At 41.6% G+C, this 23,032-nt stretch overlaps 1 protein-coding gene and 2 pseudogenes across 1 annotated transcript; 2 read left to right on the forward strand and 1 right to left on the reverse strand.

Annotated features, from left to right (window-relative positions):
• The first annotated feature begins 3,707 nt into the window (after positions 1 to 3,707).
• DHRS7 (dehydrogenase/reductase 7) lies at positions 3,708 to 22,301 on the forward strand. Its single transcript, XM_028095550.2, has 7 exons — positions 3,708 to 3,950; positions 8,658 to 8,810; positions 12,419 to 12,525; positions 13,173 to 13,412; positions 16,376 to 16,498; positions 17,745 to 17,960; positions 22,076 to 22,301. Exons 1-7 carry the CDS (start codon positions 3,818 to 3,820, stop codon positions 22,121 to 22,123), a joined length of 1,020 nt encoding a protein of 339 aa, XP_027951351.1. The 5' UTR covers positions 3,708 to 3,817; the 3' UTR covers positions 22,124 to 22,301.
• Positions 15,586 to 16,138, forward strand: LOC114202492 (ATP synthase peripheral stalk subunit d, mitochondrial pseudogene; annotated as a pseudogene).
• LOC114202428 (NADH dehydrogenase [ubiquinone] 1 alpha subcomplex subunit 8 pseudogene) lies at positions 20,818 to 21,599 on the reverse strand (annotated as a pseudogene).
• Positions 22,302 to 23,032: the final 731 nt, after the last annotated feature.

Consider the following 23,032-nt stretch of genomic DNA (forward strand, 5'->3'; position numbering starts at 1 on the left):
CATCCTGGCTGATCTACCCTGAGTAGGCCTGAGCCCATACCATCAAAAGTGACCATTACCAAAAGGAGGGAAGGGGGTACCATTCTATCACAGCTGAAATTTAAAACTAAGGGTACCAATTATACAAAAGGCCTTGGTTGGGACTTTATTCAAAGCATTTTAATGACACTCAGGGAATATTGATTTGTTAAAATCTAGTAACTCTTTTTCTGTCAACTTAAGAACTTCAGGGAGGGGGCGCCTGGGTGGCTCAGTCGGTGAAGTGTCTGCCTTCGGTTCAGGTCATGATCTCAGGGTCCTGGGATCGAGTCCTGCATCGGGCTCTCTGCTAAGCAAGGAGTCTGCTTCTCCCTCTACACTCCCCTCCTGTTCATGCTCTCTCTCTCCCCCCTCTCAAATAAATAAACAAAATCGTCAAGGAGGTTTAACTTTCAAGGAAAGGAGAATGCAATTCAATGTGGGCTTATCGTTTGTTGTATTAACACTAAGCTAAGTACTGCAGACTTCAAAAGAAGCATTAGCTTTGCTACTTGATCTCAAGGAGCTTAAAGTTTCATTGGGGTAATAATATGTTAACCCTGAAAATAATTAGATATGTCAGATATAGTTCCCAACAGAAGTAATTATAAAAGAGATGAGACTAGGGAAGAGGTGATTATGGCTCCGGAGAGCCACAAACATCTTTCTGGAGAAGGATTGGGAGTGGGGAGCTGGGGTGGAGGTTTGCAATAGGATTGGAAAGGGAGAAGGTAGAGCTGTTAAGGAAACTTAATTATTACAAGTAATATTCTTCAATGCATTTCAAGACAAAAGAAAGGGGAAGCTTGGTATGCAGACTGGAAAATAAAACAATGAGGAGGGGAGCTGATGTCTCACTTTCATCAGTGTTTTAAAGTTATATTTGGCTGGGCGCCTGGGTGGCTCAGTTGGTTAAGCAACTGCCTTCGGCTCAGGTCATGATCCTGGAGTCCCTGGATCGAGTCCCGCATCGGGCTCCCTGCTCAGCAGGGAGTCTGCTTCTCCCTCTGACCCTCCCCCCTCTCATGTGCTTTCTCTCTCATTCTCTCTCTCTCAAATAAAGGAATAAAATCTTAAAAAAAAAAAAATAAAGTTATATTTGGCTTATGCCAAGGAACAGCCTTTGACATCAGAACATACAGGTACTCCAGGTATTACAGAGGATGGAAGTTGTATTGCATCAATGCTAGAATGTTCCCCATTAGACTCTCCATTGTTCTCAGTCATGACCTAATTTCTATGCACTTTAACTGGGTCCCTAAGAGGCTTGTGGATCAAAAACCTTCATTTTTAAATTCTTAATTTTTAACACACATAGGTATTTAGGAGGAAACAATGAAATGTTTTGAAGCTCATTTCTAGTGGAAATGAATCAAGAATAGCATTGACATTTTGTGCAATTATATCGACAAATTTGTGCTTTGATTATATTCTGTTTTTATTGTGTCGTTTACTTTGGGGGGTAAATCATGGCTTGGGAACACGGATGTTAAGCACCGAACTAAGATTTGTTTTGCCAAAACAGAGAGTCAGCTAAGAGTAAGTTTGTGTGCTGTCAGAAGCACATTGTGAGGTGTTGAAATAGAGCATATGGTGCTAGTCTTCTTCTCTAATTGTGAAAGGACCCTGTCTCGAGGGACCATTGCCTTGGCTTGTGGGACTTGTGTGATGGCCACTTGACTTCAGCACCGTCCTGGCTTCATGAAAAGACACAGACACGTGAGTAGAGGGAGCAGCCGATGCTCTTTCCAAATGGGAATGAAGAAGGGGCTGAACGGAGAGTGTTTCCCTCCTTGACTCTGGCAGTTAAGTTTCTCTGTTCATCTGGAAATAATGTAGCTTATATTTGAATCCACTTTTTAAAACGTTTGGACTTTTATAAATGGTTGAAATTCTGTCCATTCCTGAACGGACGAATTCAGGAGAGGCCAGGGCTCCACTGTTCTGCCTATTGTGCCCCATGGGCCTCTGGGGAGTCCCTTCATTTATTCATCTTTTCTTTGTTTTGCACACTTTGGATCCAGTTTTGAAGAGGCAATCCTGACGGATGCTACTGTGACAAGAACTTGCTGAGTATCTTCACCAAAGGGGGCAGATTCTGAGGCTGGATTTTTCTCACTGGTGAACAGAACAAATGAGGACAATTAGGCACTGCAAAGATATTTGCTATAACAGTTGTTTTTCTGATCATAGTGACTGATTCTTTAAACATATAATTAAATTCCAAAATAAAGTATGCTTCTATTCAGGTAAAAGGAAATTCATGATGTTGAAATTTGTTATGTTAACCTGTTTTCATTTTCCAATGCAAGAATTGCTAGTGAAGAGAAATTACCCTGTGGTTTTATTACAGTTTGTGTTATTAGTCCCAGTTCTCCATAAAAACAGCTCTGTTCCCCTTTTACCCTCCCCAGAGCTAGAGTTTCTGATGGAGAAGCCAGGTACACATCTATGGGATGGTCTGTCTTGGGACACTAAATCTAATTCAATCCTCACATTTTACAGAAACAGGCTCAGAGGAAACTCCTGGAATTTTATCAATGGAATGAGACGCAGTGTGGTATCTTTAAGCACCATAGTTTAAAAGTCATTTATCATCAGAAAAAGAAAACCCCTATTGCAAAGGTCACAAAGTAAAGAGGGCAACTCTTGAGCAGTATTATACCAAGTTGCAATTGAGGTAAACAGACGGTCAAAATCAAAGTTTAGCTAGTGTAGGTCTTCCTTGGAGAATCAGACCCATACCACAACAGTACCTGATGCATCACAACTGAAACATTCTTACTGCTCTCCGTGCAAGGGTAATTCTATAGGCCCAGAATATAGAAGTTTACGAACAAAGTCCCTGTCTTTCAGGTTGGGCTCTAAGAAGTGATCATTATAAAGGAAACAATAAATAACAATTTAAAATGACAATTCTCATAATTACAAAAGAATGAATATAATTACTGTGTATGAGCTACTGTGCCCTTCACAGGCATCTTCTTATTTAAACCTCCCCATTCTTTGTGGGTACCTAAAGATAAAGAAATAATTTACTCAGGTTGCTGAGGGCACACCAGCTAGGCTCAGGTCTCCAATCCTGCTCCTCGAGCTAGTACTCATGGACCATCTGGACTGAAACTGCACTTTCCCGTCCAGGAACCAGGCAAGTGTCTTTTGCAACTGCTCTCCAAATCTAAATCAACAAGGTGCTAACTCAGTCAGGGTTCATTGGGTGTGGGTGGGGGTGAGAGGATGGCGTGGGTGGAAAATTGATAGTTTGTTCCCTTCATTTAAAGAAGGAAAGAACGCGATCACAGGTCGGAATATCTGTGCTCTTCCTTTTGACACAACCTGAGCCTTGAAACTATATGCCCTCAAAACAACTGTTAAAAGAATTGTTCTTGATATGACAAACCTTGTGGCTACTGTACTAACAGCAGTCCCGCGAGTCCTAAAGCCCTCCATGCCTTCTGTCCCTACAGCACCCCTTCAATAGGCTCAGACGCAGGCGAACCGAGCGCACCAGTTGCGGGGTTCTGGACACTGAGCGCGGCGTGCGGGGGATTCCCAACATCCTCCGCGCAGCCCAGGGGGCGGCTCTCGCCGCTGGGTGGTGGAAGCGGGGGTGGAGGGGAGGCGGTGCGAAACTGGGCGCGCCCGGGCCGCCCCTCCCGCCTGCCCACTATCTGGGCGGAGCCGGGGCCGGGAGGCTCTCCAGCCCTGTGGGAGGCGGCCGAGCTGAGTCCTGCGCGCTGCTCCGCGGCTCCGACGCGGTCGGTCTTTCCTCCCGCGAAGCCGGGCGCGCGCGGCCGCGATGAGCTGGGAGTTGCTGCTGTGGCTGCTGGCGCTGTGCGCGCTCCTCGCGGTCGTGGTGCAGCTGGTGCGCTTCCTGCGGGCGGATGGCGACCTGACCCTGCTGTGGGCCGAATGGCAGGGGCGACGCCCAGGTGAGGACCGGCAGCCGCGCCTCTGAGGGGGAGGCCGGGCTCCGTGCGGCCGTGCCCGCTGTTGCCGCATTCCTCCGGGTGGCGTGGAGCCTCCGCGCCTTTCCCTGGGGCTGCCCGTGGGGGAGGAAAAAGCCGGGGCCAGTGAGGCTGTCCTGCTCCTTGGTCTCTGGTGGAGGTCAGCGGAGGACTTGCTCGCTTGCCAAACTAGGAGGGCCCTGGAATGGGCGGGGCGCCCTCGGGATTCTTACCCTGCCTCCCAGGGGTTCTGCTGCGGAGTCCTCGGAGGGCACCACTGGGACAAACAGTGCCCGTCCCCTGAGGTTGTAAGGAAGGCTCTTTTTCAGAACTGGAGCCCGGTTTATTTACTTTCAGAAGTTGTTCCCTCTTCCCGAGTGGTGAAATAAAAGGAGTGTCCAGACTTACCTCCCCACTCACGTCCTGGGAAAAAAGTATCACCATAGAAAGAACTGGATTTTGCCTGGGGCGAGGTCATTACTGGCATACTGAGGGGCATTCTGCCTCTCCCACTTTCATCAGTACCCTGGTTAAAATTTGGTGGTCGTTTCCTAAACACGTTCTTTGTGCTCAAGCCATGTGACACGACCTCTAGCCTTTACAGACACTTACAAAGTAGGCGTTGTTAATCTTATTTGCCCGATAGGGAACCGGTGTGCAGACATTAAATGACCTACCCAGAGCTAGGCTTTGGATCCATAAGCGCTAGGGGAAGTGGGGTTTCCCTGGACCTAGTTTCCTGTGTGAAAATACCCAAAGCATGTGAGGAAGTTTACTTGGAAGTGCGAGCTAGCCGTGGAGAAGATAGACTCCGCTTTCCAAAAGGGCCTGGGAGGCAGGGCAGCGTATGGCTCCCAGGGTGTGTCAAAACTGGTCTTGAGGACCAAAGAAAAATCTTAGATGGTACAGTGTTTTGTATCCCTCCGAAGCTCAACCCTACTGCACAAAATCTTATTCCTTAATATTTTCATTTGTCTCGTTGCATTTTCTGGGGGATAACATCTGGAGTGCTGACATTATTGAGTTGGTGGGAAATACACCTCTGCAAGGTCAACGCTACAAAGCTATGGCAAATAGGTGACTGATTGTCAGACCTTCTCTGGATCAGTCCTTCTCTTGTCTGATGGCTGCCTTGTGCTACTTTGTGGATATTTCCATTTGATCCTGAGTGCTTTTGTAGTTAACTTGGACTAGAGATTACCTAAAAATAGTTTTTTTTTAATTTAATTCTGCAGAAGTTATTTGGTCCATTAGTTACGTCAAGTGCTGAAGAGGAAAAATGTTGACAGTGTCTCACAGCTAGTTAAAGTTATTATCTTGGGGGAGTTTTTAGGAAAAATCACGAGAAAGACCACTGGGGGTTGGGAGGGTGATAATAAAACAAAGTTAAAGCCACATGGAGATACACTCAGGTTCCTAGAACAGTTTAGACTGGAAAGACGGGCAGACTCTATTAAGGTAAAAAATATATATATTTTATAAATAAGTAAATCCTCCTTGTCTTCTCCATAGGTTTATTATTTTTGTCACCTTAGAAAATAGACAATATACTCATGCTACAAAACTCAATGACACAAAAAGATATGTGGTGAAAAGCTGCCCCAGCCACCAAGTACGCCTCTCTGGAGGCAACCAACATTTCCCACCTTTTATGTATCCTTCTAGAGAAATTCTATGTGTTTCTAAGGACATATATCACATGGTGAAATTGAAGGGCGACTAACTTTAGATACCGCACATAGATCCAGAAAAGTCCATGGCACAAGTCCAGAGGAGGAAGACTCCAGCAGCAGCACACCAGAAGAAAACTCGGGCTTTAGTTGGCAGTAACCGCCGTGTGAGTGGACTCTGAAATGACTGCCAGAAAAGATTCAGCAAGGCTGGGAGGCATGTAGTTTGTGAAGCAAACATGGCAGTCCACAACCGATGTCTTCTGAATGGCTGCTCGTATGTGTTGGCCTCTGTGCTGGACCCTGGGACACCCCAGTGGCTGAGCCAGCCATTGTCCAGACCCCACGGGAGTCCTGGATCCTTCTCTGGCCAGTTCTCTTCAGTAGAAGCATTGGCCAGCTAGAGTTTGTGCAGAGGGGTATGAGCCAAAGAGTGAGGAAACCTTAAGCCATGTCATATGAGGGAAGGTCACAGACTTTGGAGGTGTTTATTTAGCCTTAGAGAAGCAAGAGATGAGAGGATTTGGGGAAGACATGTAAGCTGTCTTCAAATACACAAGGCATTATCGTGTGTAAGCCAGGCTTGACTTTTCCTTTCTGTTGCCACGAGGCAGAGCTGCTGCCAACTGCTATGGAGCAGCAGAAGTTAAAGGTATATCACAGTGTAAGAAAGAATTCTTGACCGCTTGAATGATTAGACTAGTCCAAGGAAGGGGGGGTGCTTTGGAGAGAACTAGCTTCTGCATCCTGTGAGGGAATTAAGTAGACGTTCGACAACTTGAGGAGAGAATTCTCAAACAAAGCGCTGGGGGTTGAACTGTTGTGAAGTTTCCTTCCAACTCTTGAGAATCTGCTTTCAGAGACTCTGTAGGGGAGGCCTTTATGTCTGCTAGATTCTGTGGAATTGGTAAACAAAACTTGGTGCTAAATACCCAAGTTTTCTTCTCCAGGGTGGGAAGAAGGGGGCCAGAACTGCAGGTGTACTGAGGTAAGCATGAGCTTAGGGGTTTTCATCGTTGGTTTTAAGTCATATTTGCTTAGGGGTGTAAACATGAAGAAATTTTCGTGAGCTGTATACTAGTTAGTAAATAGTTACAATTATATTCACTCTGTAGTCTGAGTATTGCAGAACTTTGGAACAATGAGCTGTCGATGAGTGAATACATGATTATCTGAATATACATTCTGCTCTTCCTGATGGAGTCCTCTGTTGTGCATTTCCATAGAAGTACATCATATGATAGGAAGGCATTGTAGCCTAGAAGCAGTATTTGGGATGTTTCCCACCTTAGTTCAGACATGTACATGAAACCTCTTTCCTGAAGACAAGTTGTATTTTCTTGAATGGCTAAGAAACAGTTGGGTTTTAAAAGATTGATCATATTAAAATGTGGGCACCATAGGCTAGTGGTCAGAGTGTGCTTTGGAGCTAGATGTACCTGGGCTTATATCCCAGTTCTGCTAGGGTTGTGGGGTGCTTACTCAACAGTTACTGATGGAGTCCTTTCTATATTCCGGTCTCTGTGCTAGGCACTGGACAGTGAACAAGGCAGATAGGGTCCCAGCCTTAAGGGAATTTATAGTCTAGTTCGGTAAATTAATGCCTGTAATCCTCAAGTGTTCTAATGAGATAATGTGTTTAAGCACGTAGGAAGTAATAAAAAATATTAAGCCATTACAGTTAGGAACCCCATTGCCCCTGGCTGGAGAAATTAGGACACACAAGTTAGTGGGTGAATATTCTCTGTGTTGCTGCTGAAAAGTCTATTTGTTAAACACTTTTAGCAATAAGTAGTTGACATTTTCTTAAGCACTGAGTATGTGTCAGACACTGCTCTGGATACTTATTTTAACTCATTTTTCTCAACAATGCTATGAGGGAGGTTTTATTATTAACCCAATTTTCCAGTTGTGGAACATTAAGGCACCAAGTTTTCACAGGGGGGCATTTCCTTGCTATGTGTGATGGAGCCAGGATTTGAACCCTGGCAGTCTCCAGAGCTCATACTATTACCCCCGACAGTTAGGTTTTAGAATGGTTTGACTAAAACAGTAAACTGATTTCCCAATTTTAATTTTTATGATCTCAAATCAGAAGTGTGTGTTGTGATTCCTTTTTTACTGTTTTTTTTTTTTTTTAAAGATTTTATTTACTTATTTGAGAGAGAGAGAGAGAGTAAGCACGAGCAGGCGTAGGGCCAGAGTGACAAGCCAACTAACTCCTCATGAGCAGGGGGCGAGGGGAGCCTGATGTGGGGCTTGATCCCAGGACCCTGAGATTATGACCTGAGCTGAAGTCAGATGTTTAACTGAGCCACCCCGGGGCCCCTACTGTTTTTGATGAATAACACATATTTTAATAAAGAAAGCACACAGGAGTGTTGTACCACAGTGACTCTCTAGGAATTCAGATAGATGGTGGCTATCATGTCTTATAGTGCAAGTGAGTTTTTATTGGAGAAAAGGAGAACCAATCACTCCTCATTGCTTTAGTGTTGTAACATTTTTACAGTTTTTTTTGTTTTTAAGATTTTATTTATCTATTTGAGAGAGAGAGAGCGAGAGCAGGGGCTGGGGAGGGGGGCAGAGGGAGAGAGCTGAGCAGGCAGCCTGATGCGGGGCTCCATCCCAGGACCCTGGGATCATGACCTGAGCTGAAGTCAGACGCTTAACCAACTGAGCCACCCAGGTGTCCTTTTATTCACACTTTTTTAAAAAAATTAGGTAGGGGGTGTTTCTGAGGATATTTAAAAAATTTTTAAATCACTTTATTGAGGTATGATTAGCATGTTAAAAAACCATACATATTTAATGTATACAACTCAGTGAGTTTGAGTTAAGTGTATATGTGAGAGCATCACCAGAATCAAGGCCATAAATACAAGATATTGAAAATTTTAAACTCTAAACATGATGTCTTCATATTTAGTGGTATGGTTTAAGACTATCTTTTTGGTAATCTTTAATTACGGGTGTAATCCATAGCTTATTTCCTGCTCACTCCACACTTGTTTCCCACTAGAATGGGAGCTGACTGATATGGTGGTATGGGTGACTGGAGCATCGAGTGGGATCGGCGAGGAGCTGGCTTGCCAGCTGTCTAAACTGGGAGTCTCCCTTGTGCTGTCAGCCAGAAGAGTGCAGGAGCTGGAAAGGGTGAAAACAAGGTGCCTTGGTGAGTAAATCTAAAATGACCGCAGTGCTTCCTAGAAATAAACCAGAATCCAAATTCAAATACAATTTTGAGAATTTTAGAGGGAAGCATAGGATTTTCCCGGGCAGTCCGCTCTGGTTCCAAATGTTCCAAGTGCTCAGATCCCAATCCTCTTCCTTTGGGCATCTCTTCATTAGCTGCCCTTGGCTTATTCTTCTTTTTCTGATGCCTTTCTAATGCACTTTTTTTTTTTTAAGTTTTAGTTTTATTTCCAGCCAGTTAACATACAGTGTAATATTAGTTTCAGGTGTACAATATAGTGGTTCAGTGCTTCCTTACATCCCCTGGTGCTCATCGGGATAAGTGTACTTAATCCCATCACCTATTTCAACCCCTCCCCCAGCCACCTCCTCTCTGGTAACCATCAGTTTGTTGTCTAGAGTTCAGAGTCTGTTTCCTGGTTTGTCTTTCTCTATTTTTTCCCCTTGCTTGTTTGTTTCTTAAATTCCGCATATGAGTGAAATGTGGTATTTGTCTTTCTCTGACTGACTTACCTCGCTTAGCATTATACTCTCTAGCTCCATCCATGTCTTTGCAAATGACAAGATTTCATTCTTTTTAATGGCTGAGTAGTATTCCATTAATGGCTGAGATAGACATATATATATATCACATCTTCTTGATCCATTCATCAATCACTGGACACAGGTTGCTTCCATATATTGGCTATTGTAAATAATGCTGCTATAAACTTAGGGGTGCATGTATCCCTCTGAATTAGCATTTTTGTATTCTTTGGTTAAATACCCAGTAGTGCAATGACTGGATTGAAGGTAGTTCTATTTTTAACTTTTTGAGGAACCTTCACACTGTTTTCCACAGTGGCTGCACCAGTTTGCATTCCCACCAACAGTGCACGAGTATCCTTTTTTCTCCATATCCTCACCAATATGTGTTGTTTCTTGTGTTGTTGATTTTAGCCGTTCTGACAGGTGTGAGGTGATATCTCATTGTAGTTTTGATTTACATTTCCCTCATGATAAGTGATCATGAGCATCTTTTCATGTGTCTGTTGGCTATCTGGATGTTTTCTTTGGAGAAATGTCTGTTCATCTTTTTCTGCCCATTTTTTTTTTAGGTTTCTATTTAAACTCCAGTTAGTTAACATGCAGTGTATTATTAGTTTCAGGTGTATAATTTACTGATTCAACACTTATATATACTTGGAGCTCATTACAGAACATGCCCTCCTTAATCCCCATCACCTATTCAACTCCCCCCCCCCTTACCTCACTTCTGGTGGCCGTCAATTTGTTCTCTATAGTTAAAATTCTGCTTCTTGGTTTGCCTCTCTCTCTTTTTTCCCTATACCTGTTTCTTCGTGCTCACTTCAGCAGCACGTATACCAAAATTGTTTTTTCTTAAATTCCACATATGAGTGAAATTATGTGGTATTTGTCCCTCTCTGACTGACTTCACTTAGCATAATACTCTAGCTCCACCCACGTCATAGCAAATTCGGCCCATTTTTAAATTGGGTTGTTTTTGGAGGGGTTGAGTTTTTGTAAGTTGTTTATATATTTTGGATACTAGGCTTTTATTGGAAATGTCATTTACAAATATCTTCTCCCATCCAGTATGTTGCCTTTTAGTTTTGTTGATTGTTTTCTTGGCTGTGCAGAAGCTTTTTATTTTGATGTAGGCCCAATAGCTTCTGTTTCCCTTGCCTCCGGAGACATAGCTAGGAAAAAGTTACTACAGCTAATGTCAAAGAAGTTACTGCCTGTGTTCCTTATTAGGATTTTTTTTTTCTTTTTTAAGTAGGCTGCACGCCCAGCCTGGAGCCCAGCATGGGGCTTGAACTCAAGCAACCCTGAGATCAAGACCTGAGCTGAGATCAAGAGTTGGATGCTTAGCCAACTAAGCCACCCAGGCACCCCTTCCTTCTAGGATTTTGATGGTTTCCTGTCTCACATTTAGGTCTTTAATCCATTTTGAATTTATTTTTGTATATGGTCTAAGAAAGTAGTCCAGGTTTCATTCTTCTGCATGCTACTGTCCAGTTTTCCCCAGACCATTTGTTGAAGATTGTTGTCTTTTTCCCATTGGACATTCTTTCCTGCTTTGCAAAAGATCAATTGACCATATAATTGTGGGGTTATTTCTGGATGTTCTGTTCTGCTCCATTGATCCATGTGTGCCTTTCTACTTTTCTTTTGCACTGACTCTAGGTATTAGGGAGTGACCACCAATTCTTTTAGATGCTGGTGGGTTTTCAGTGACCACGTATCTTATATTTTTGTCTTAGAGAAAGAACGGTTTGGTTGTTATGGCATACATGTATGTAACCATAGAAGTTTAATGATCCTTCATTTTGCTAACATGTCAGATATTAAAGTCATATGGGATGCTATAAAATTTTTGTTATAAAAATGAAAGAATGGGAATTGAATTAGGTTTTAAAATGCAGCTTGAGGTACTATTCATATTCATGTTAGAGCAACAGTGCTAATTTTTAATTTTTTTGGCCTGGGTTTTGGTGTAGTTATGTTCACATGAAAGCAGTCCTAAGTAATGAAGTGATTATTTCTCATGGGACATTTAGTACCTAAAATGAGATAATTTTGCGTTTTCAAGCAGACCATTTTTTTGGTCATCTCTCTACCTGTCATTCTTTAAACATTAACCACCCAAAAAAGGGAAGCCCGTAGCCAAGGCCAGAAGGACTCTTTCAGGACATCACTCACAGAGGCCTCTTGTGTTTTGCACGGGGACACTCGCTCCAGTGGTTGTTCCTCCTGTGGAGACTTGCAAGTCCTGTACTGGCAGAAACGAACCATGTCAGCATTTCTTGGCTGGAGTGAGGCTGATTGTTTTCCTTTCTTCTGTCATTGGTGCAGGCATTTCCATCTCTTTAAACAGTTCATGTTTCACAGTTTAGACTTTGCCTGTAAAACTTTTCTACCTCTTTTATTTTTCTCTCCTTGCTTGTTTTTCGTATTGGCATTACTTTCAGGGTTAGAGCCTTATTCTTCTGATGAACACTAATAGAAAGGGCCAGTCTAGCTCCCCGTGTTTCTTGATTGGGAATTTCAGGATTGTGTCCTTTTGCTTGTTTGCTTCCTGGAATCGTTTTCTCTGGAAGGAAGCTTCTATGTGTCATATGATTGGGGAACTCTGAATGTTTTACTAGTATAAAGCAGTAATTGTTTTTATTTTTTAATGTATGTAAAAGAGCAACTATATTTTGTGCACCTATCATTAAGACAGATGTTCCTCTGTTCTTCTAAAGAAATAGCTCTAAAATTTCTGTTTTGTTTTTTTTTTTTAGCTTGTAGGGTAATCTTGATTTCTTTTAGAGTCTGTTCCAATGTTACATTGTATATATTCACATTGAAGAGAGCCATCCTTCTTCCTGTGGACCCAGCCAGCATTTTGTCTGATAAGATGTTGCCTCATTACCACCAGTCCTCTTGGTCGCTGAGAGAGATTCTTCCACAAGTTCCCCCAGAAATGAGTTTGTTGCCAAGTCCAGTTGTAGGGTGGGTGTTAAACTTAATGCAAGTAGCAAGAAGCCTGATTGAACTATCTCATGACTTCTGTACTAATTTTTAAATGTCTTTATCTAGAGAATGGCAATTTAAAAGAAAAAGATATACTTGTTTTGCCGCTTGACCTGACTGACAGAAGTTCCCACGAAGCAGCTACCAAAGTGGTTCTCCAGAAGTTTGGTAAAGTAAGGAGCCATTTTGAATCAATAAGTCTTGCTTTGATACAGCTACGAAAGAGAGTCCCATCTTTGTGCGATCACTGAAAGGGCTTTAGGTAAATGGGTCCGTGTAGTGAGATCAGTGCCCACGAGTCTCTTATACTTGAACTCTTGGGGTTATGTAGTTTGTACTTTCCATACCTTAACAAGTACTAATTCCTTGATGTGGAACAAAAGAAGGTAAAAATTCACTGTGCCTTTTATTTTTGTGACAAGTCACTTAAGATGGGAAGTTAATTCCACAGGTGAATTCTGGTTTGCATTTTCTCTCTTTATTGCTGACTTCTGGAAATTCACCATTCCATTGATTTTTTTCTTTTAAAGATTTTATTTATTTATTTGAGAGAGAGAATGAGATAGAGAGCATGAGAGGGGAGAGGGTCAGAGGGAGAAGCAGACTCCCTACTGAGCAGGGAGCCTGACGTGGGACTCGATCCCGGGACTCCAGGATCATGACCCGAGCCAAAGGCAGTCGCTTAACCAACTGAGCCACCCAGGCGCCCTCCATTGATTTTTTTCAAGTTAACGATAAAACCAACCATCCCTAAGAGTTGCATCAATCCATTTACAAGTCATCCCCAAAGTGCCTGTTTTCTGATTTTTTTTTTAACTAGATCGACATTCTGGTCAACAATGCTGGAAGATCCCAGCGTTCTCTGTGCGTGGACACCAGCCTGGATGTCTTCAAGGAGCTCATAGAACTTAACTACTTAGGGACGGTGTCCTTGACAATGTGTGTTCTGCCTCACATGATCGAGAGGAAGCAAGGAAAGATTGTTATTGTGAATAGCCTCCTGGGTATCTTGGCTGTGCCCCTTTCTAGTGGATATTGTGCCAGCAAACATGCTCTGCGGGTAAGGCTGCTCAAACTCAACTCTGATGGTACTGATCTAAATATGTATATGGGGGATATGACCATCACTGCCAGAGGTCATGGGAACTGGGCAGTGATGTAGGGAGACAGCAAAAGAGACCCAAGGAGACCTTTGGTAGAGGACATCCCCAGAAGATGCTAAAAAAGACTGGAATCTCACAGGCCTCTTCCTAATTCAGCAAACATGTATTGAGTATCTACACTGTGCCATGCCATGCACTGCAACAGATCTTGGGGGTATAAAGATAAGAAATGGTCCCTACCCTCAAGAAGTGTCTAGTCTAGTCAACCTGTCACCCTTACCCTCATCTCTACCATATCTTCGTGGCAAATTTGGGGTCTACCCCTCATTTCTTCCACAGACACTTGAGGTTGTACTTGTCGTGCTCATTCTGTGGCTTCTTTTTCCTTCCCCGTTGTGGTTCGTATTTGTTTTACCTGGTCTAAATATATATGCATGTCAGAAATAGGAGCTCCCCACTGGATGAATAGCCCTGGGCTTCATATCCCTACGGGGACTATGCTTGACTCTATTGACCGTGCCTTCACTGAAAGAAGAAAAGCTAGTCATGGCAGAGGCTAGAAGAAATGCTTGATTTGGGTTGCATAAGTTACTAGATGTAAATATTGAAAAGAAATGAAGTTTTAATGTTGGCTTAAGAGTAGATATGAAGAAATACTATTAAACTGTAACGTGGAACAGATTAGATCCTAAGGCCAATAGGAGACACATAATTTATAATTAATGCTGTTGAACGTCAATGTAAGTAGAATGTTGCACCGTTGGGATAATGAGATGCAACAGCTAGCTGAATGGTCCTCACAGTTTCATGAAGATCTGAAGCTGGTTCTTCAGGGGATCCTCTTTCTGCTGGGGAGAGCAGACAGTTGCAGAGTGGTGACCCGGATGCGACACTGATGATGTCCCCATAAGTGGGGCTGGGGTAGTAGTCACTTCCTGCAGAGCAGTTGGGAAAATCTCAGGCAGGCAGGTGAAGGAAGGCTGTCAAGTTTCTCATGACATGCAGAGTGCTTTCAATAAAACAACCTGAGTTATCTGGCCTGCCTTCCAGGACTCACTGTTTTATTACTGGATTTGATCCTCTGATACAGTGTGGCAGGTTGAGACTCCAGTTAGTTAAACCAGTAGCTGAACCCTGGGACTAGGAAGCACTTTTCGAAGAACGCTTCTTCCCTGATTCCCAACAAACTCTAGAGTGAATTTGTTTATCATTGAAAAGTTCACACTCCATACCAGATGTGATTTCAGACGAGGGGATGTATTAGCATCTGATGGATTGGCTCTCATGGTGTCCTCATCGTGTTTTGCTATAGAGAGGCAAAAGGTTAAGGGTATGAGAACCCTTGAATTTACAAAGCCTTTTTTCCTGTCCATCTGAGTCAGTCACTTTATTAATCTCTGACAGTGTGAACCCTCCCCACCCCTGTTTATTAGTGGTCAGCATTAGGAGCTGGTAACTGTTTAATGTTGGACCGTGAATGAACACACTCGGGGTTAGCTATTTAGACTCTTCCTTCAATGGTTAACTCAGCTTATACCAATGTAGTCTTGGAACATTTCCTAATTTAGAAAAGAGATGAGGGGGGAAGTAGATGTTTGTTCCCTATTTGGTTTAGAAATGGCCAATATCTTTAAGTCTAGAAGGTCTAGCTTGTTTTTACAAAAGCCATCAAAGTAAGCAGTCGTATTACTTTTTTTAACCAGCCATGTAGTTTCTTGCTAACCCTAAAAATAAATGTTTGCTGAAATGAATTGTCTGTTAAAATAGTAATGTAAATAGAAAACATTGAGTTCTTCCTCTCTGATCATTTCCGTTAAGTATTACCAACCCCTCTCGCTCCCTCTGGAGCCAGCACTGGCACTTTAGACCACTTGGAGGGATAAAAGAGGCCCAACTTCAGTGATTCTCAATGGAGAACACGCACCTCTTTTGGAGTGGGGAGCTGGGGACTGGTGTGAGGAGGGTGTGTTGGAATAATCTCCAGGGAGAGTTTTTCACTTGTCTAGCACCTACCATAAAAAAAATCACTGGTGGCATGAGCCACCACTGCTAAAAGGGGTGAACTATTCCTACCGGAAGATGATGATGCCTGAGGATGCCTGTTCTAGATTGCCTCCAGTCTTAACAGTTAAAAATGTTTAATAAGGAGGCCACCAGGGTCGGTGAAGGATCTCAAGATGTCTGTGCGAAAACTTGCTCTAAAAACCATTGACTGGGTAGCTTTTGGGAAGATCATACCCCGAAACCAGAAGGCCATTGCTAACTCCCTGAAATCCTGGCATGAGACACTTACCTCCAGATTGGCTACTCTCCCTGAGAAACCACCTGCTATCGACTGGGCTTACTACAAGGCCAATGTGGCAAAGGCTGGTTTGGTAGATGACTTTGAGAAGAAGTTTAATGCCCTGAAGGTTCCTGTGCCAGAGGATAAATATACTGTTCAGGTGGATGCTGAAGAAAAAGAAGATGTGAAAAGTTGTGCCGAGTTTTTGTCTCTCTCAAAGGCCAGGATTGAGGAATATGAAAAAGAGCTGGAGAAGATGAGGAACATAATTCCATTTGATCAGATGACCATTGAGGACCTGAATGAAGTCTTCCCAGAAACCAGATTAGACAAGAAGAAGTATCCCTATTGGCCTCACAAGCCAATTGAGAATTTATAAACTTGAGGAGAAAGCTTTGGCCCTCGTATTGTACATGTTGGACATTAAAAATACTGATACGGTGAAAAAAAAATGTTTAATAAGCTTGCCCAGTTATATTTCCCATCCTTTACTTGGCATTTCAAAACATATTTTGATTATGTGCCACTATTGTCCCCCATGAAAAGTTGAAGAAAAGTAATTTCATGCTAAGAGCAAATATGAGATATGTGTATTTAATTTTATTTGTTGCTTTTTTTTTTTTTTTTGCCTATTAGGGTTTTTTTAATTGCCTCCGAACTGAACTTGCTGCATACCCAGGTATAGTAGTTTCTAACATTTGTCCAGGACCTGTGCAATCAAATATTGTGAAGAATTCCCTAACCGAAGAAGTCCAAAAGGTAAAAATGTCTAGTTTGAGAATAATTTGAATGCCTTAGTAGTTATATATTGGTATTGTATCACTATTATGTCTCAGGGTTTAGAATTTTTTCTAACATGGTAGAATAACATGTTACCATGTTATGAATTATTTACAAAACTTCCCTCATGGCACTGGGAACACTGTTAAGGTTAGCTGAAGGTGCTTTGGCATTCAGTTTTAATAAAGGCTAAAGAAATTGAGAAAACACTGGTTATAAGTAATCCACTATTATTTGGGCTGTCAGTATTCTTAAAGCCCAGCTTCTGTCAATTCACAAATTATAGCAACATTGAAAGATTCTGTGTGGCTGAATTTTAGTACTTTACATCTTACTGGGATTTTCAAGAGGGGCTGTGGTGAAGGAGCTTAGCAAAAGCCTTGCCGAAGTGAGATAATTCTAGGTTAGCTTCACCTGTGCTCCCGTCAGCTCATGGATTACACATAGTGAGTTACCCAGTGGATGACAGATGTCCTGTGAAGAATCCAGTCTCACTCAATTATCCAAAATCCCACTAAAGCCCATGAAATTTTCCTTCTTCTCCATGAGGATCAATTTCTACTGAGACATAAATCTATTTCTGCTTGTATGTAAAAGTTTACAGATACCATTTATATTTTCACATTTTCTGTGGAGGCTCTAGGGTAAAACAGTGAGCATGCTATTCTAGGAATCACGTGACTTGGACTGTAGAACTGGTTACTGCTAATGATCTTTGTGAGCACAGCTGAGTCACTACCTTTCTGGGCCTGTTTATTTATTTGTAGAATGGTAGGGGGTTAACTAGATGAGCAGTACCAGGTTTGTTCACTACCAGAAACTGCTTTTATCTTCTTCCTCCATTTTATCCCCATGGAGTCTACATCTTCTAGAACTTCTCCTGCTAAATGGATTAGTAATTTGTTTAAAAACTTTTGTTGCTAAAATGACATATAATTATCAGTAAATACATTAAAGGTGATCTAAGGAAAAAGCAAAGAACCTTCATCTTTTGTTGAGCCTGCACAATCTTATCTGGTAAGCGTATGATTTCTCTTAGGCTTTTGGAAATACTACAGATAGCTTATAGACACCTATTAGTAACTATGGGGATACAAAAGGTCATGAGGTCCCCAGAGGTCACTCCACTAGATGACCTCTACATCCTTTCCAGCTTAAAAGTTCTCTTAAATCACTTGGATAAATACTCAGCATTCACTTAATTATTTTTTTAACGTTTTCTCAGACTTTAGGCGTTGATACAGTCCAGTCCCACAAGATGGCGACCAGTCGTTGTGTGCGGCTGATGTTAATCAGCATGGCCAATGATTTGAAAGAAGTTTGGATCTCGGATCACCCTTTTTTGTTAGTAACATATTTTTGGCAATATATGCCAACCTGGGCCTGGTGGCTAACCAACAAATTAGGGAAGAGAAGAATTGAGAACTTTAAGAATGGTTTGGTAAGACCCATTTATGCACTTCTTAATATATATCAGTCTTGTAGGAAAGTATGAAATCTTCTAGTACTTGAAAACTTTTCTTACTAACCCTCCACCAACCTCATGGTATAAATACAAAAGAGAAAAAAAGAATTGTGTTCCCCATGCATATCTGTTGGTTTACTATAAATTACCACTGGTCTTGGAGAAAGAAGTTTCTCCAAGGTAAAATCAAATCAAGGATTGCCATTTTCTCTTCTGCACTTCCTGATTGATCAGTGTATGGGTCAAAATACTCTTTTTCCACTGCTTTTCACCACAAGTTCCTACCTGGTATGGTCTCCTTGGGTTGATACCTGGCCTCCCCTTCCATTTCTCCCCAGGATGAGGTATATCTCAGCCCCATGCTTAACTCTGTCAAAGACTTATCATGCTGTTAAAACTCATGCACATTCTCTGTGTAGTGCTGGTTCCTTTGGCCTCATTCTGGAAGCACTGTGCACATATGATATGTGCCAAAAGCCCATGTCTGAAAAAATATGGTGATTAGTCATTCTTTTGGCACTCATTCTTATAGAAAAGTGAGGTATATTATGAGATATTTCTGAGAAAATTGTGACCATCTGTAATGTATAAAGATCACAGAAAATGTAATGAGTAAAAGCCAAAAATTATTGATATGATAATGCAAAGAAAGGCCATTTCTGTGGATGGTTTTTATTGTTAAAGCATTTTTTCAATGACTACTACCTTCTTTTAGAAATAAGGTAGCAGGGATTGATCTATAAAGAGAATTATTCAGTGGAAGCATACTATATGTATCATTATATAACCTACCACTATTTAAGCAATCCACAGTTTGTTAGGTACTTAATTTGTTCCCAGTTTTTGCAGGACAGTGAACATGAATCTGTAAAAAAAAGCAAACAACCAAAATGATTAAAGAGATTTAAAGGTTATAAAACTAACATGATGCACTAAACAAGTCCCAAGCTTGAAAAATCCTGAAGGAGGCTATTCATTGGCTACCAAGTTGTAATGTGGACGATTTATATGTGTTTTGGTAATGTTGGGATGTAGTAGTGTGGGATGGTTCCAAAGGTAGAGCTTCATCAAAGATTTGCATCTGAATTTTAAACTCGGAGGATAGCTGATAGAGTGGTATTGTGTCCAGTGATGGATAAGTGTTGAGAAAGAAAGGGCTCCATACTAGGGAGGTGACATAGCGTCCTGGTTAAGAGCATGGAGCCTTGGGCGCCTGGGTGGCTCAGTTGGTTAAGCGACTGCCTCCGGCTCAGGTCATGATCCCGGAGTCCTGGGATCGAGTCCCACGTTAGGCTCCCAGCTCAGTGGGGAGTCTGCTTCTCCCTCTGACTCTCTCCCCTCTCATGCTGTTTCTCGCTCGCTCTCTAATAAATAAATAAATACAATCTTTAAAAAGAAAAAAAATGATTAAAAAAAAAAAAAGCATGGAACCTCGTATCAGGTTCCCTGGGTTGAAATCCCAGCTCTATCCTGTGACCTCATCCCTCAATCTCAGGCAGATTTTTCTCTGTAAGTCAATCTCCCCATCTACAAAATGGAGATTAATGATGCACTTAGTCATAGGATTGTCATGGGGAGTAAGTGAGTGAGTATAGTGAGTGTCTTGGAGTGTTATGTCTTGGAGTGAGTGAGTGAGTGTCTTGGAGTGTTATGCTTGTTAATTATTAGCTCTTAATGCTTTTGTTTGGATGGTAGCAGGATATTTAGCTAACAGATAAAGATGAAAGAGTTCAGCAATAGGGTGGAGAGAGAATACATTATAGAAGTGGTTGGGTTCAAAGAAAGAAGGGACCAGGGGCTAGAGTTCCGGTGCCACTAAAGCAGTTGTGCTTTTTGGAATGTCCACAAACGTTATTTTGTTTTGTTTATAGATTATCTAACTGTAAAATATAAACATTACTCAGTAAATCAAGCATTTGATTACATCTAGTTTCTCCTAAAATGATGGCCCTTCTCTTCCAACTACCATCTTTAATATATTGCTTGTTACATGGTCTTTTTTTTTCTTAAAGATTTTATTTATTTGAGAGAGAGAACATGAGCAGAGGAGGGACAGAGGGAGAGAAGCAGGCTCCCCACTGAGCAAGGAGCCTGATATGGGGCTTGATTCCAGGACCTTGAGATCATGACCTGAGCCAAAGGCAGATACTTAACCAACCAAGCCACCCAGGTGCCCCCGCTTTTACATGGTCTTATTGCTAATCACTTTCTTATGATAAACTGGGCATCCTTTCATTTCCCAAGAACATTTCTGAGATAAAATACCTCATTCTTTATGCAAAACCACATGAACTGAAGAAATTGTTCCTCAATTTTTTTACTCCGTTTTCTCCTCCCTGCTTTCTTCTCCCATTATTTTCAATCATATATCTATGTGTGTATAGATATATCCATCTCCTCATTGAAAGTTACTTATAAGGCATCTACGTTAAGATAATGCCAACATAGCTTATCAAGCTAAATGTACCTATTGATAATACTTGAATTTATTTCTGTTGTTTAGGCTAGGAACATTATATCTGGAACTTTGTTTTTATGAATATATATTATTTTTCAGGATCAAGAACAATAGCTGCACTGAATTGTGTTCTTTATTATTTTGTCTTAGTGCACATTCTTAGAAGTGGTAAATGCGTATCTTCCCAAATGAAATGTCACATCCTAAGGATTATCGAGTTGCCTTGGTTTACGCTTTAAGCGATGTACTAGAAGTTCACAAATCACTTTAGAATTATCTGTCAGGTACTTCAATTCTAAATACCCTGACCTATTCTTTTTATTTATTTATTTTGTTTTTCTAAGGATTTATTTTATTATTATTATTATTTTTTTTTTTTTCCTTTAAAATTTTTAATGGCCAGGAAATGGTATAGAATAACTGCCAAGTCACATAAATTAACTTTTTTGTTAAGTTTGTGATCCCGGAAAGAACACTCTATCAGTCGATGCAAACTGCATGGGAATTTCATCAGTGGGTGTCTGGGCATGTGACTGAGTGTGGGCCATGGACCCATCTTTACATGGTCCAGAAAAAAAGGTGACTGCCATGTTTGGCAGGCTTCAGCTCTCCTTCTATCTCAGGGTTGGGCTCTGGTCTTGCTCTTGAGTGATAGGGATTCTCCGGTAAAGGTCGATCTGTTTTCACTTTGGTGACCTTGGACAGCTGCCCCAGGTCAGGTCGCACCCAGCCCAGTTTGTCCAGCACACACTCGTCAAACTTAGCCTGCTGTTTGCGACAGCAACGAAATAGCTGCAGGCTGGAATAATCAATGCAGGTCCAATAGTCTGTAAAAGGCTCCGCACAGTGAAGCTTTATCTGCCTGAAGAAGTCCAGAGCCCACTTGTTTACGAGCTTGCCTTCCTCTAAACACCGCCTGGGGTCTTTCTCTTCCCAGCGGCAGAGCATGAACTCCTTGTTGGGCTTATCACACTGAACTCCATAGTGATGGGCAGCAGCTTTGAGCACCGAAGAACTGACTTTCACCTCGTGCACTTTCAGATCCTCCAGAGTAGGCAGCTCCACTATCCCCGGCATGATGGCGGTAGCCCCAAACCCGAGGAGGCTCCCGCAACCGCGTCGCCCCCGTCTCTTATTATTATTATTTTTGAGAGAAAAAAAGGGAGAGAATCTCAAGCAGACCCCTGCTGAATGTGGCCCCAATGTGGGGCTTGATCTCACAACCCTGAGATCATAACTTGAGCTGAAATCAAGAGTTGGAGGCTTAACTGACTAAGCTACCCAGTTCCCTAATTCTTTGTATTTATTATAGGCATAATATGCTGGTCCAGAAGAATAATAGTAGAAATGTCAGCATTTAAGAAATGCTGTGGGCAGATGCTAATCAATGATATTTATATCTGATAGAGGGACATAATGATGCTGAGTCCTACAGAGATATTTTTGTATAGATCTAGAATTCTAGCTATGACTTTTATTCTAATTTAAGCATTTGCCCAGGTTTTATAAGGATTCTTAATGGTGAGGAATCATAATGATATAGCTCCTGAAAACAGAAGGAATTTGTAGGAAAAAAATAAACTAGGGTAACTATAAGGAGGGTCTGATTCATGTTACTGTCACTTTATTACAGGATGCAGATGTCTCTTACTTTAGAACCTGGAAGACAAAACATGACTGAAGGAGGAGTACTTGTATTTTTTAAGCCATGGAGGTAGAAATGAAAACAGCAACCTTCTTATACACTGAAGACTAACTTCTGATTTTACTTTTCAGTAGATACAACTTTTCTTTGAACATGTAAGAATTAATAAAAGATTCTCATGAATCATGCAATAAAGATATTAATACATACTGCATTCTTGGATAAAAAAAGCATTTTTTGTATTTTTTAAATTAATTTCAGAGGTAGAGTTTAGTGATTCATCAGTTGCATATAACACCCAGTGCTAATTTCATCAAGTGCCCTCCTTAATGCCCATCACCCAGTTACCCCTTCCCTCTACCCACCTCCCCTCCAGCAAGAAAGCATTTTGAAATACTCTAGCATATATTCTTAAAATCTAGGTTAGTAGAATGCTAACCAAAGAATTATAGTAAACATAAATGTAAATAGAACATTACATGAAGCAGAGTGCAGGATAATGAGCAGATAATAAAGAAGTATCTGAAATGGACCTGCCTCTGAGGTACTCACACTCTTAGAAGAGCTGACAGGTACAAATGACTACAATTTGAAGGAGTAGATAGGGCTCATAGCAGCCATTATTAGACCACTGTCATATGCCGTTTTCTGTACTAAGGTGCTTTGAGTGAGTTAATTCATTTATTCCTCATAATAGTCCAGTAAGGTATGTAGTATTATCCATCTTTATAGAGGAAGAAAGAGATGCTCAAAGCAAGTAGGTATTACTTTCCCAAAGTCACAGAGCTAGTAAGGGGTAAAGCCAGGATTAAACTCAGCTCAGGAAGACCCCATTGGCAACACTTTACTCTAGTTACTAATTTTACTTTACTAGTAGTATTACTTTAAGATTTTATTTATTTATTTGACAGAAAGAGACACAGTTAGAAAGGGAGCACAAGCAGG

This window comes from Eumetopias jubatus, unplaced genomic scaffold, assembly GCF_037043125.1.
Source record: "Eumetopias jubatus isolate StellerSeaLion01/CBP00866 unplaced genomic scaffold, mEumJub1_p1.0 scaffold_7, whole genome shotgun sequence".
Classification (NCBI taxonomy): domain Eukaryota; kingdom Metazoa; phylum Chordata; class Mammalia; order Carnivora; family Otariidae; genus Eumetopias; species Eumetopias jubatus.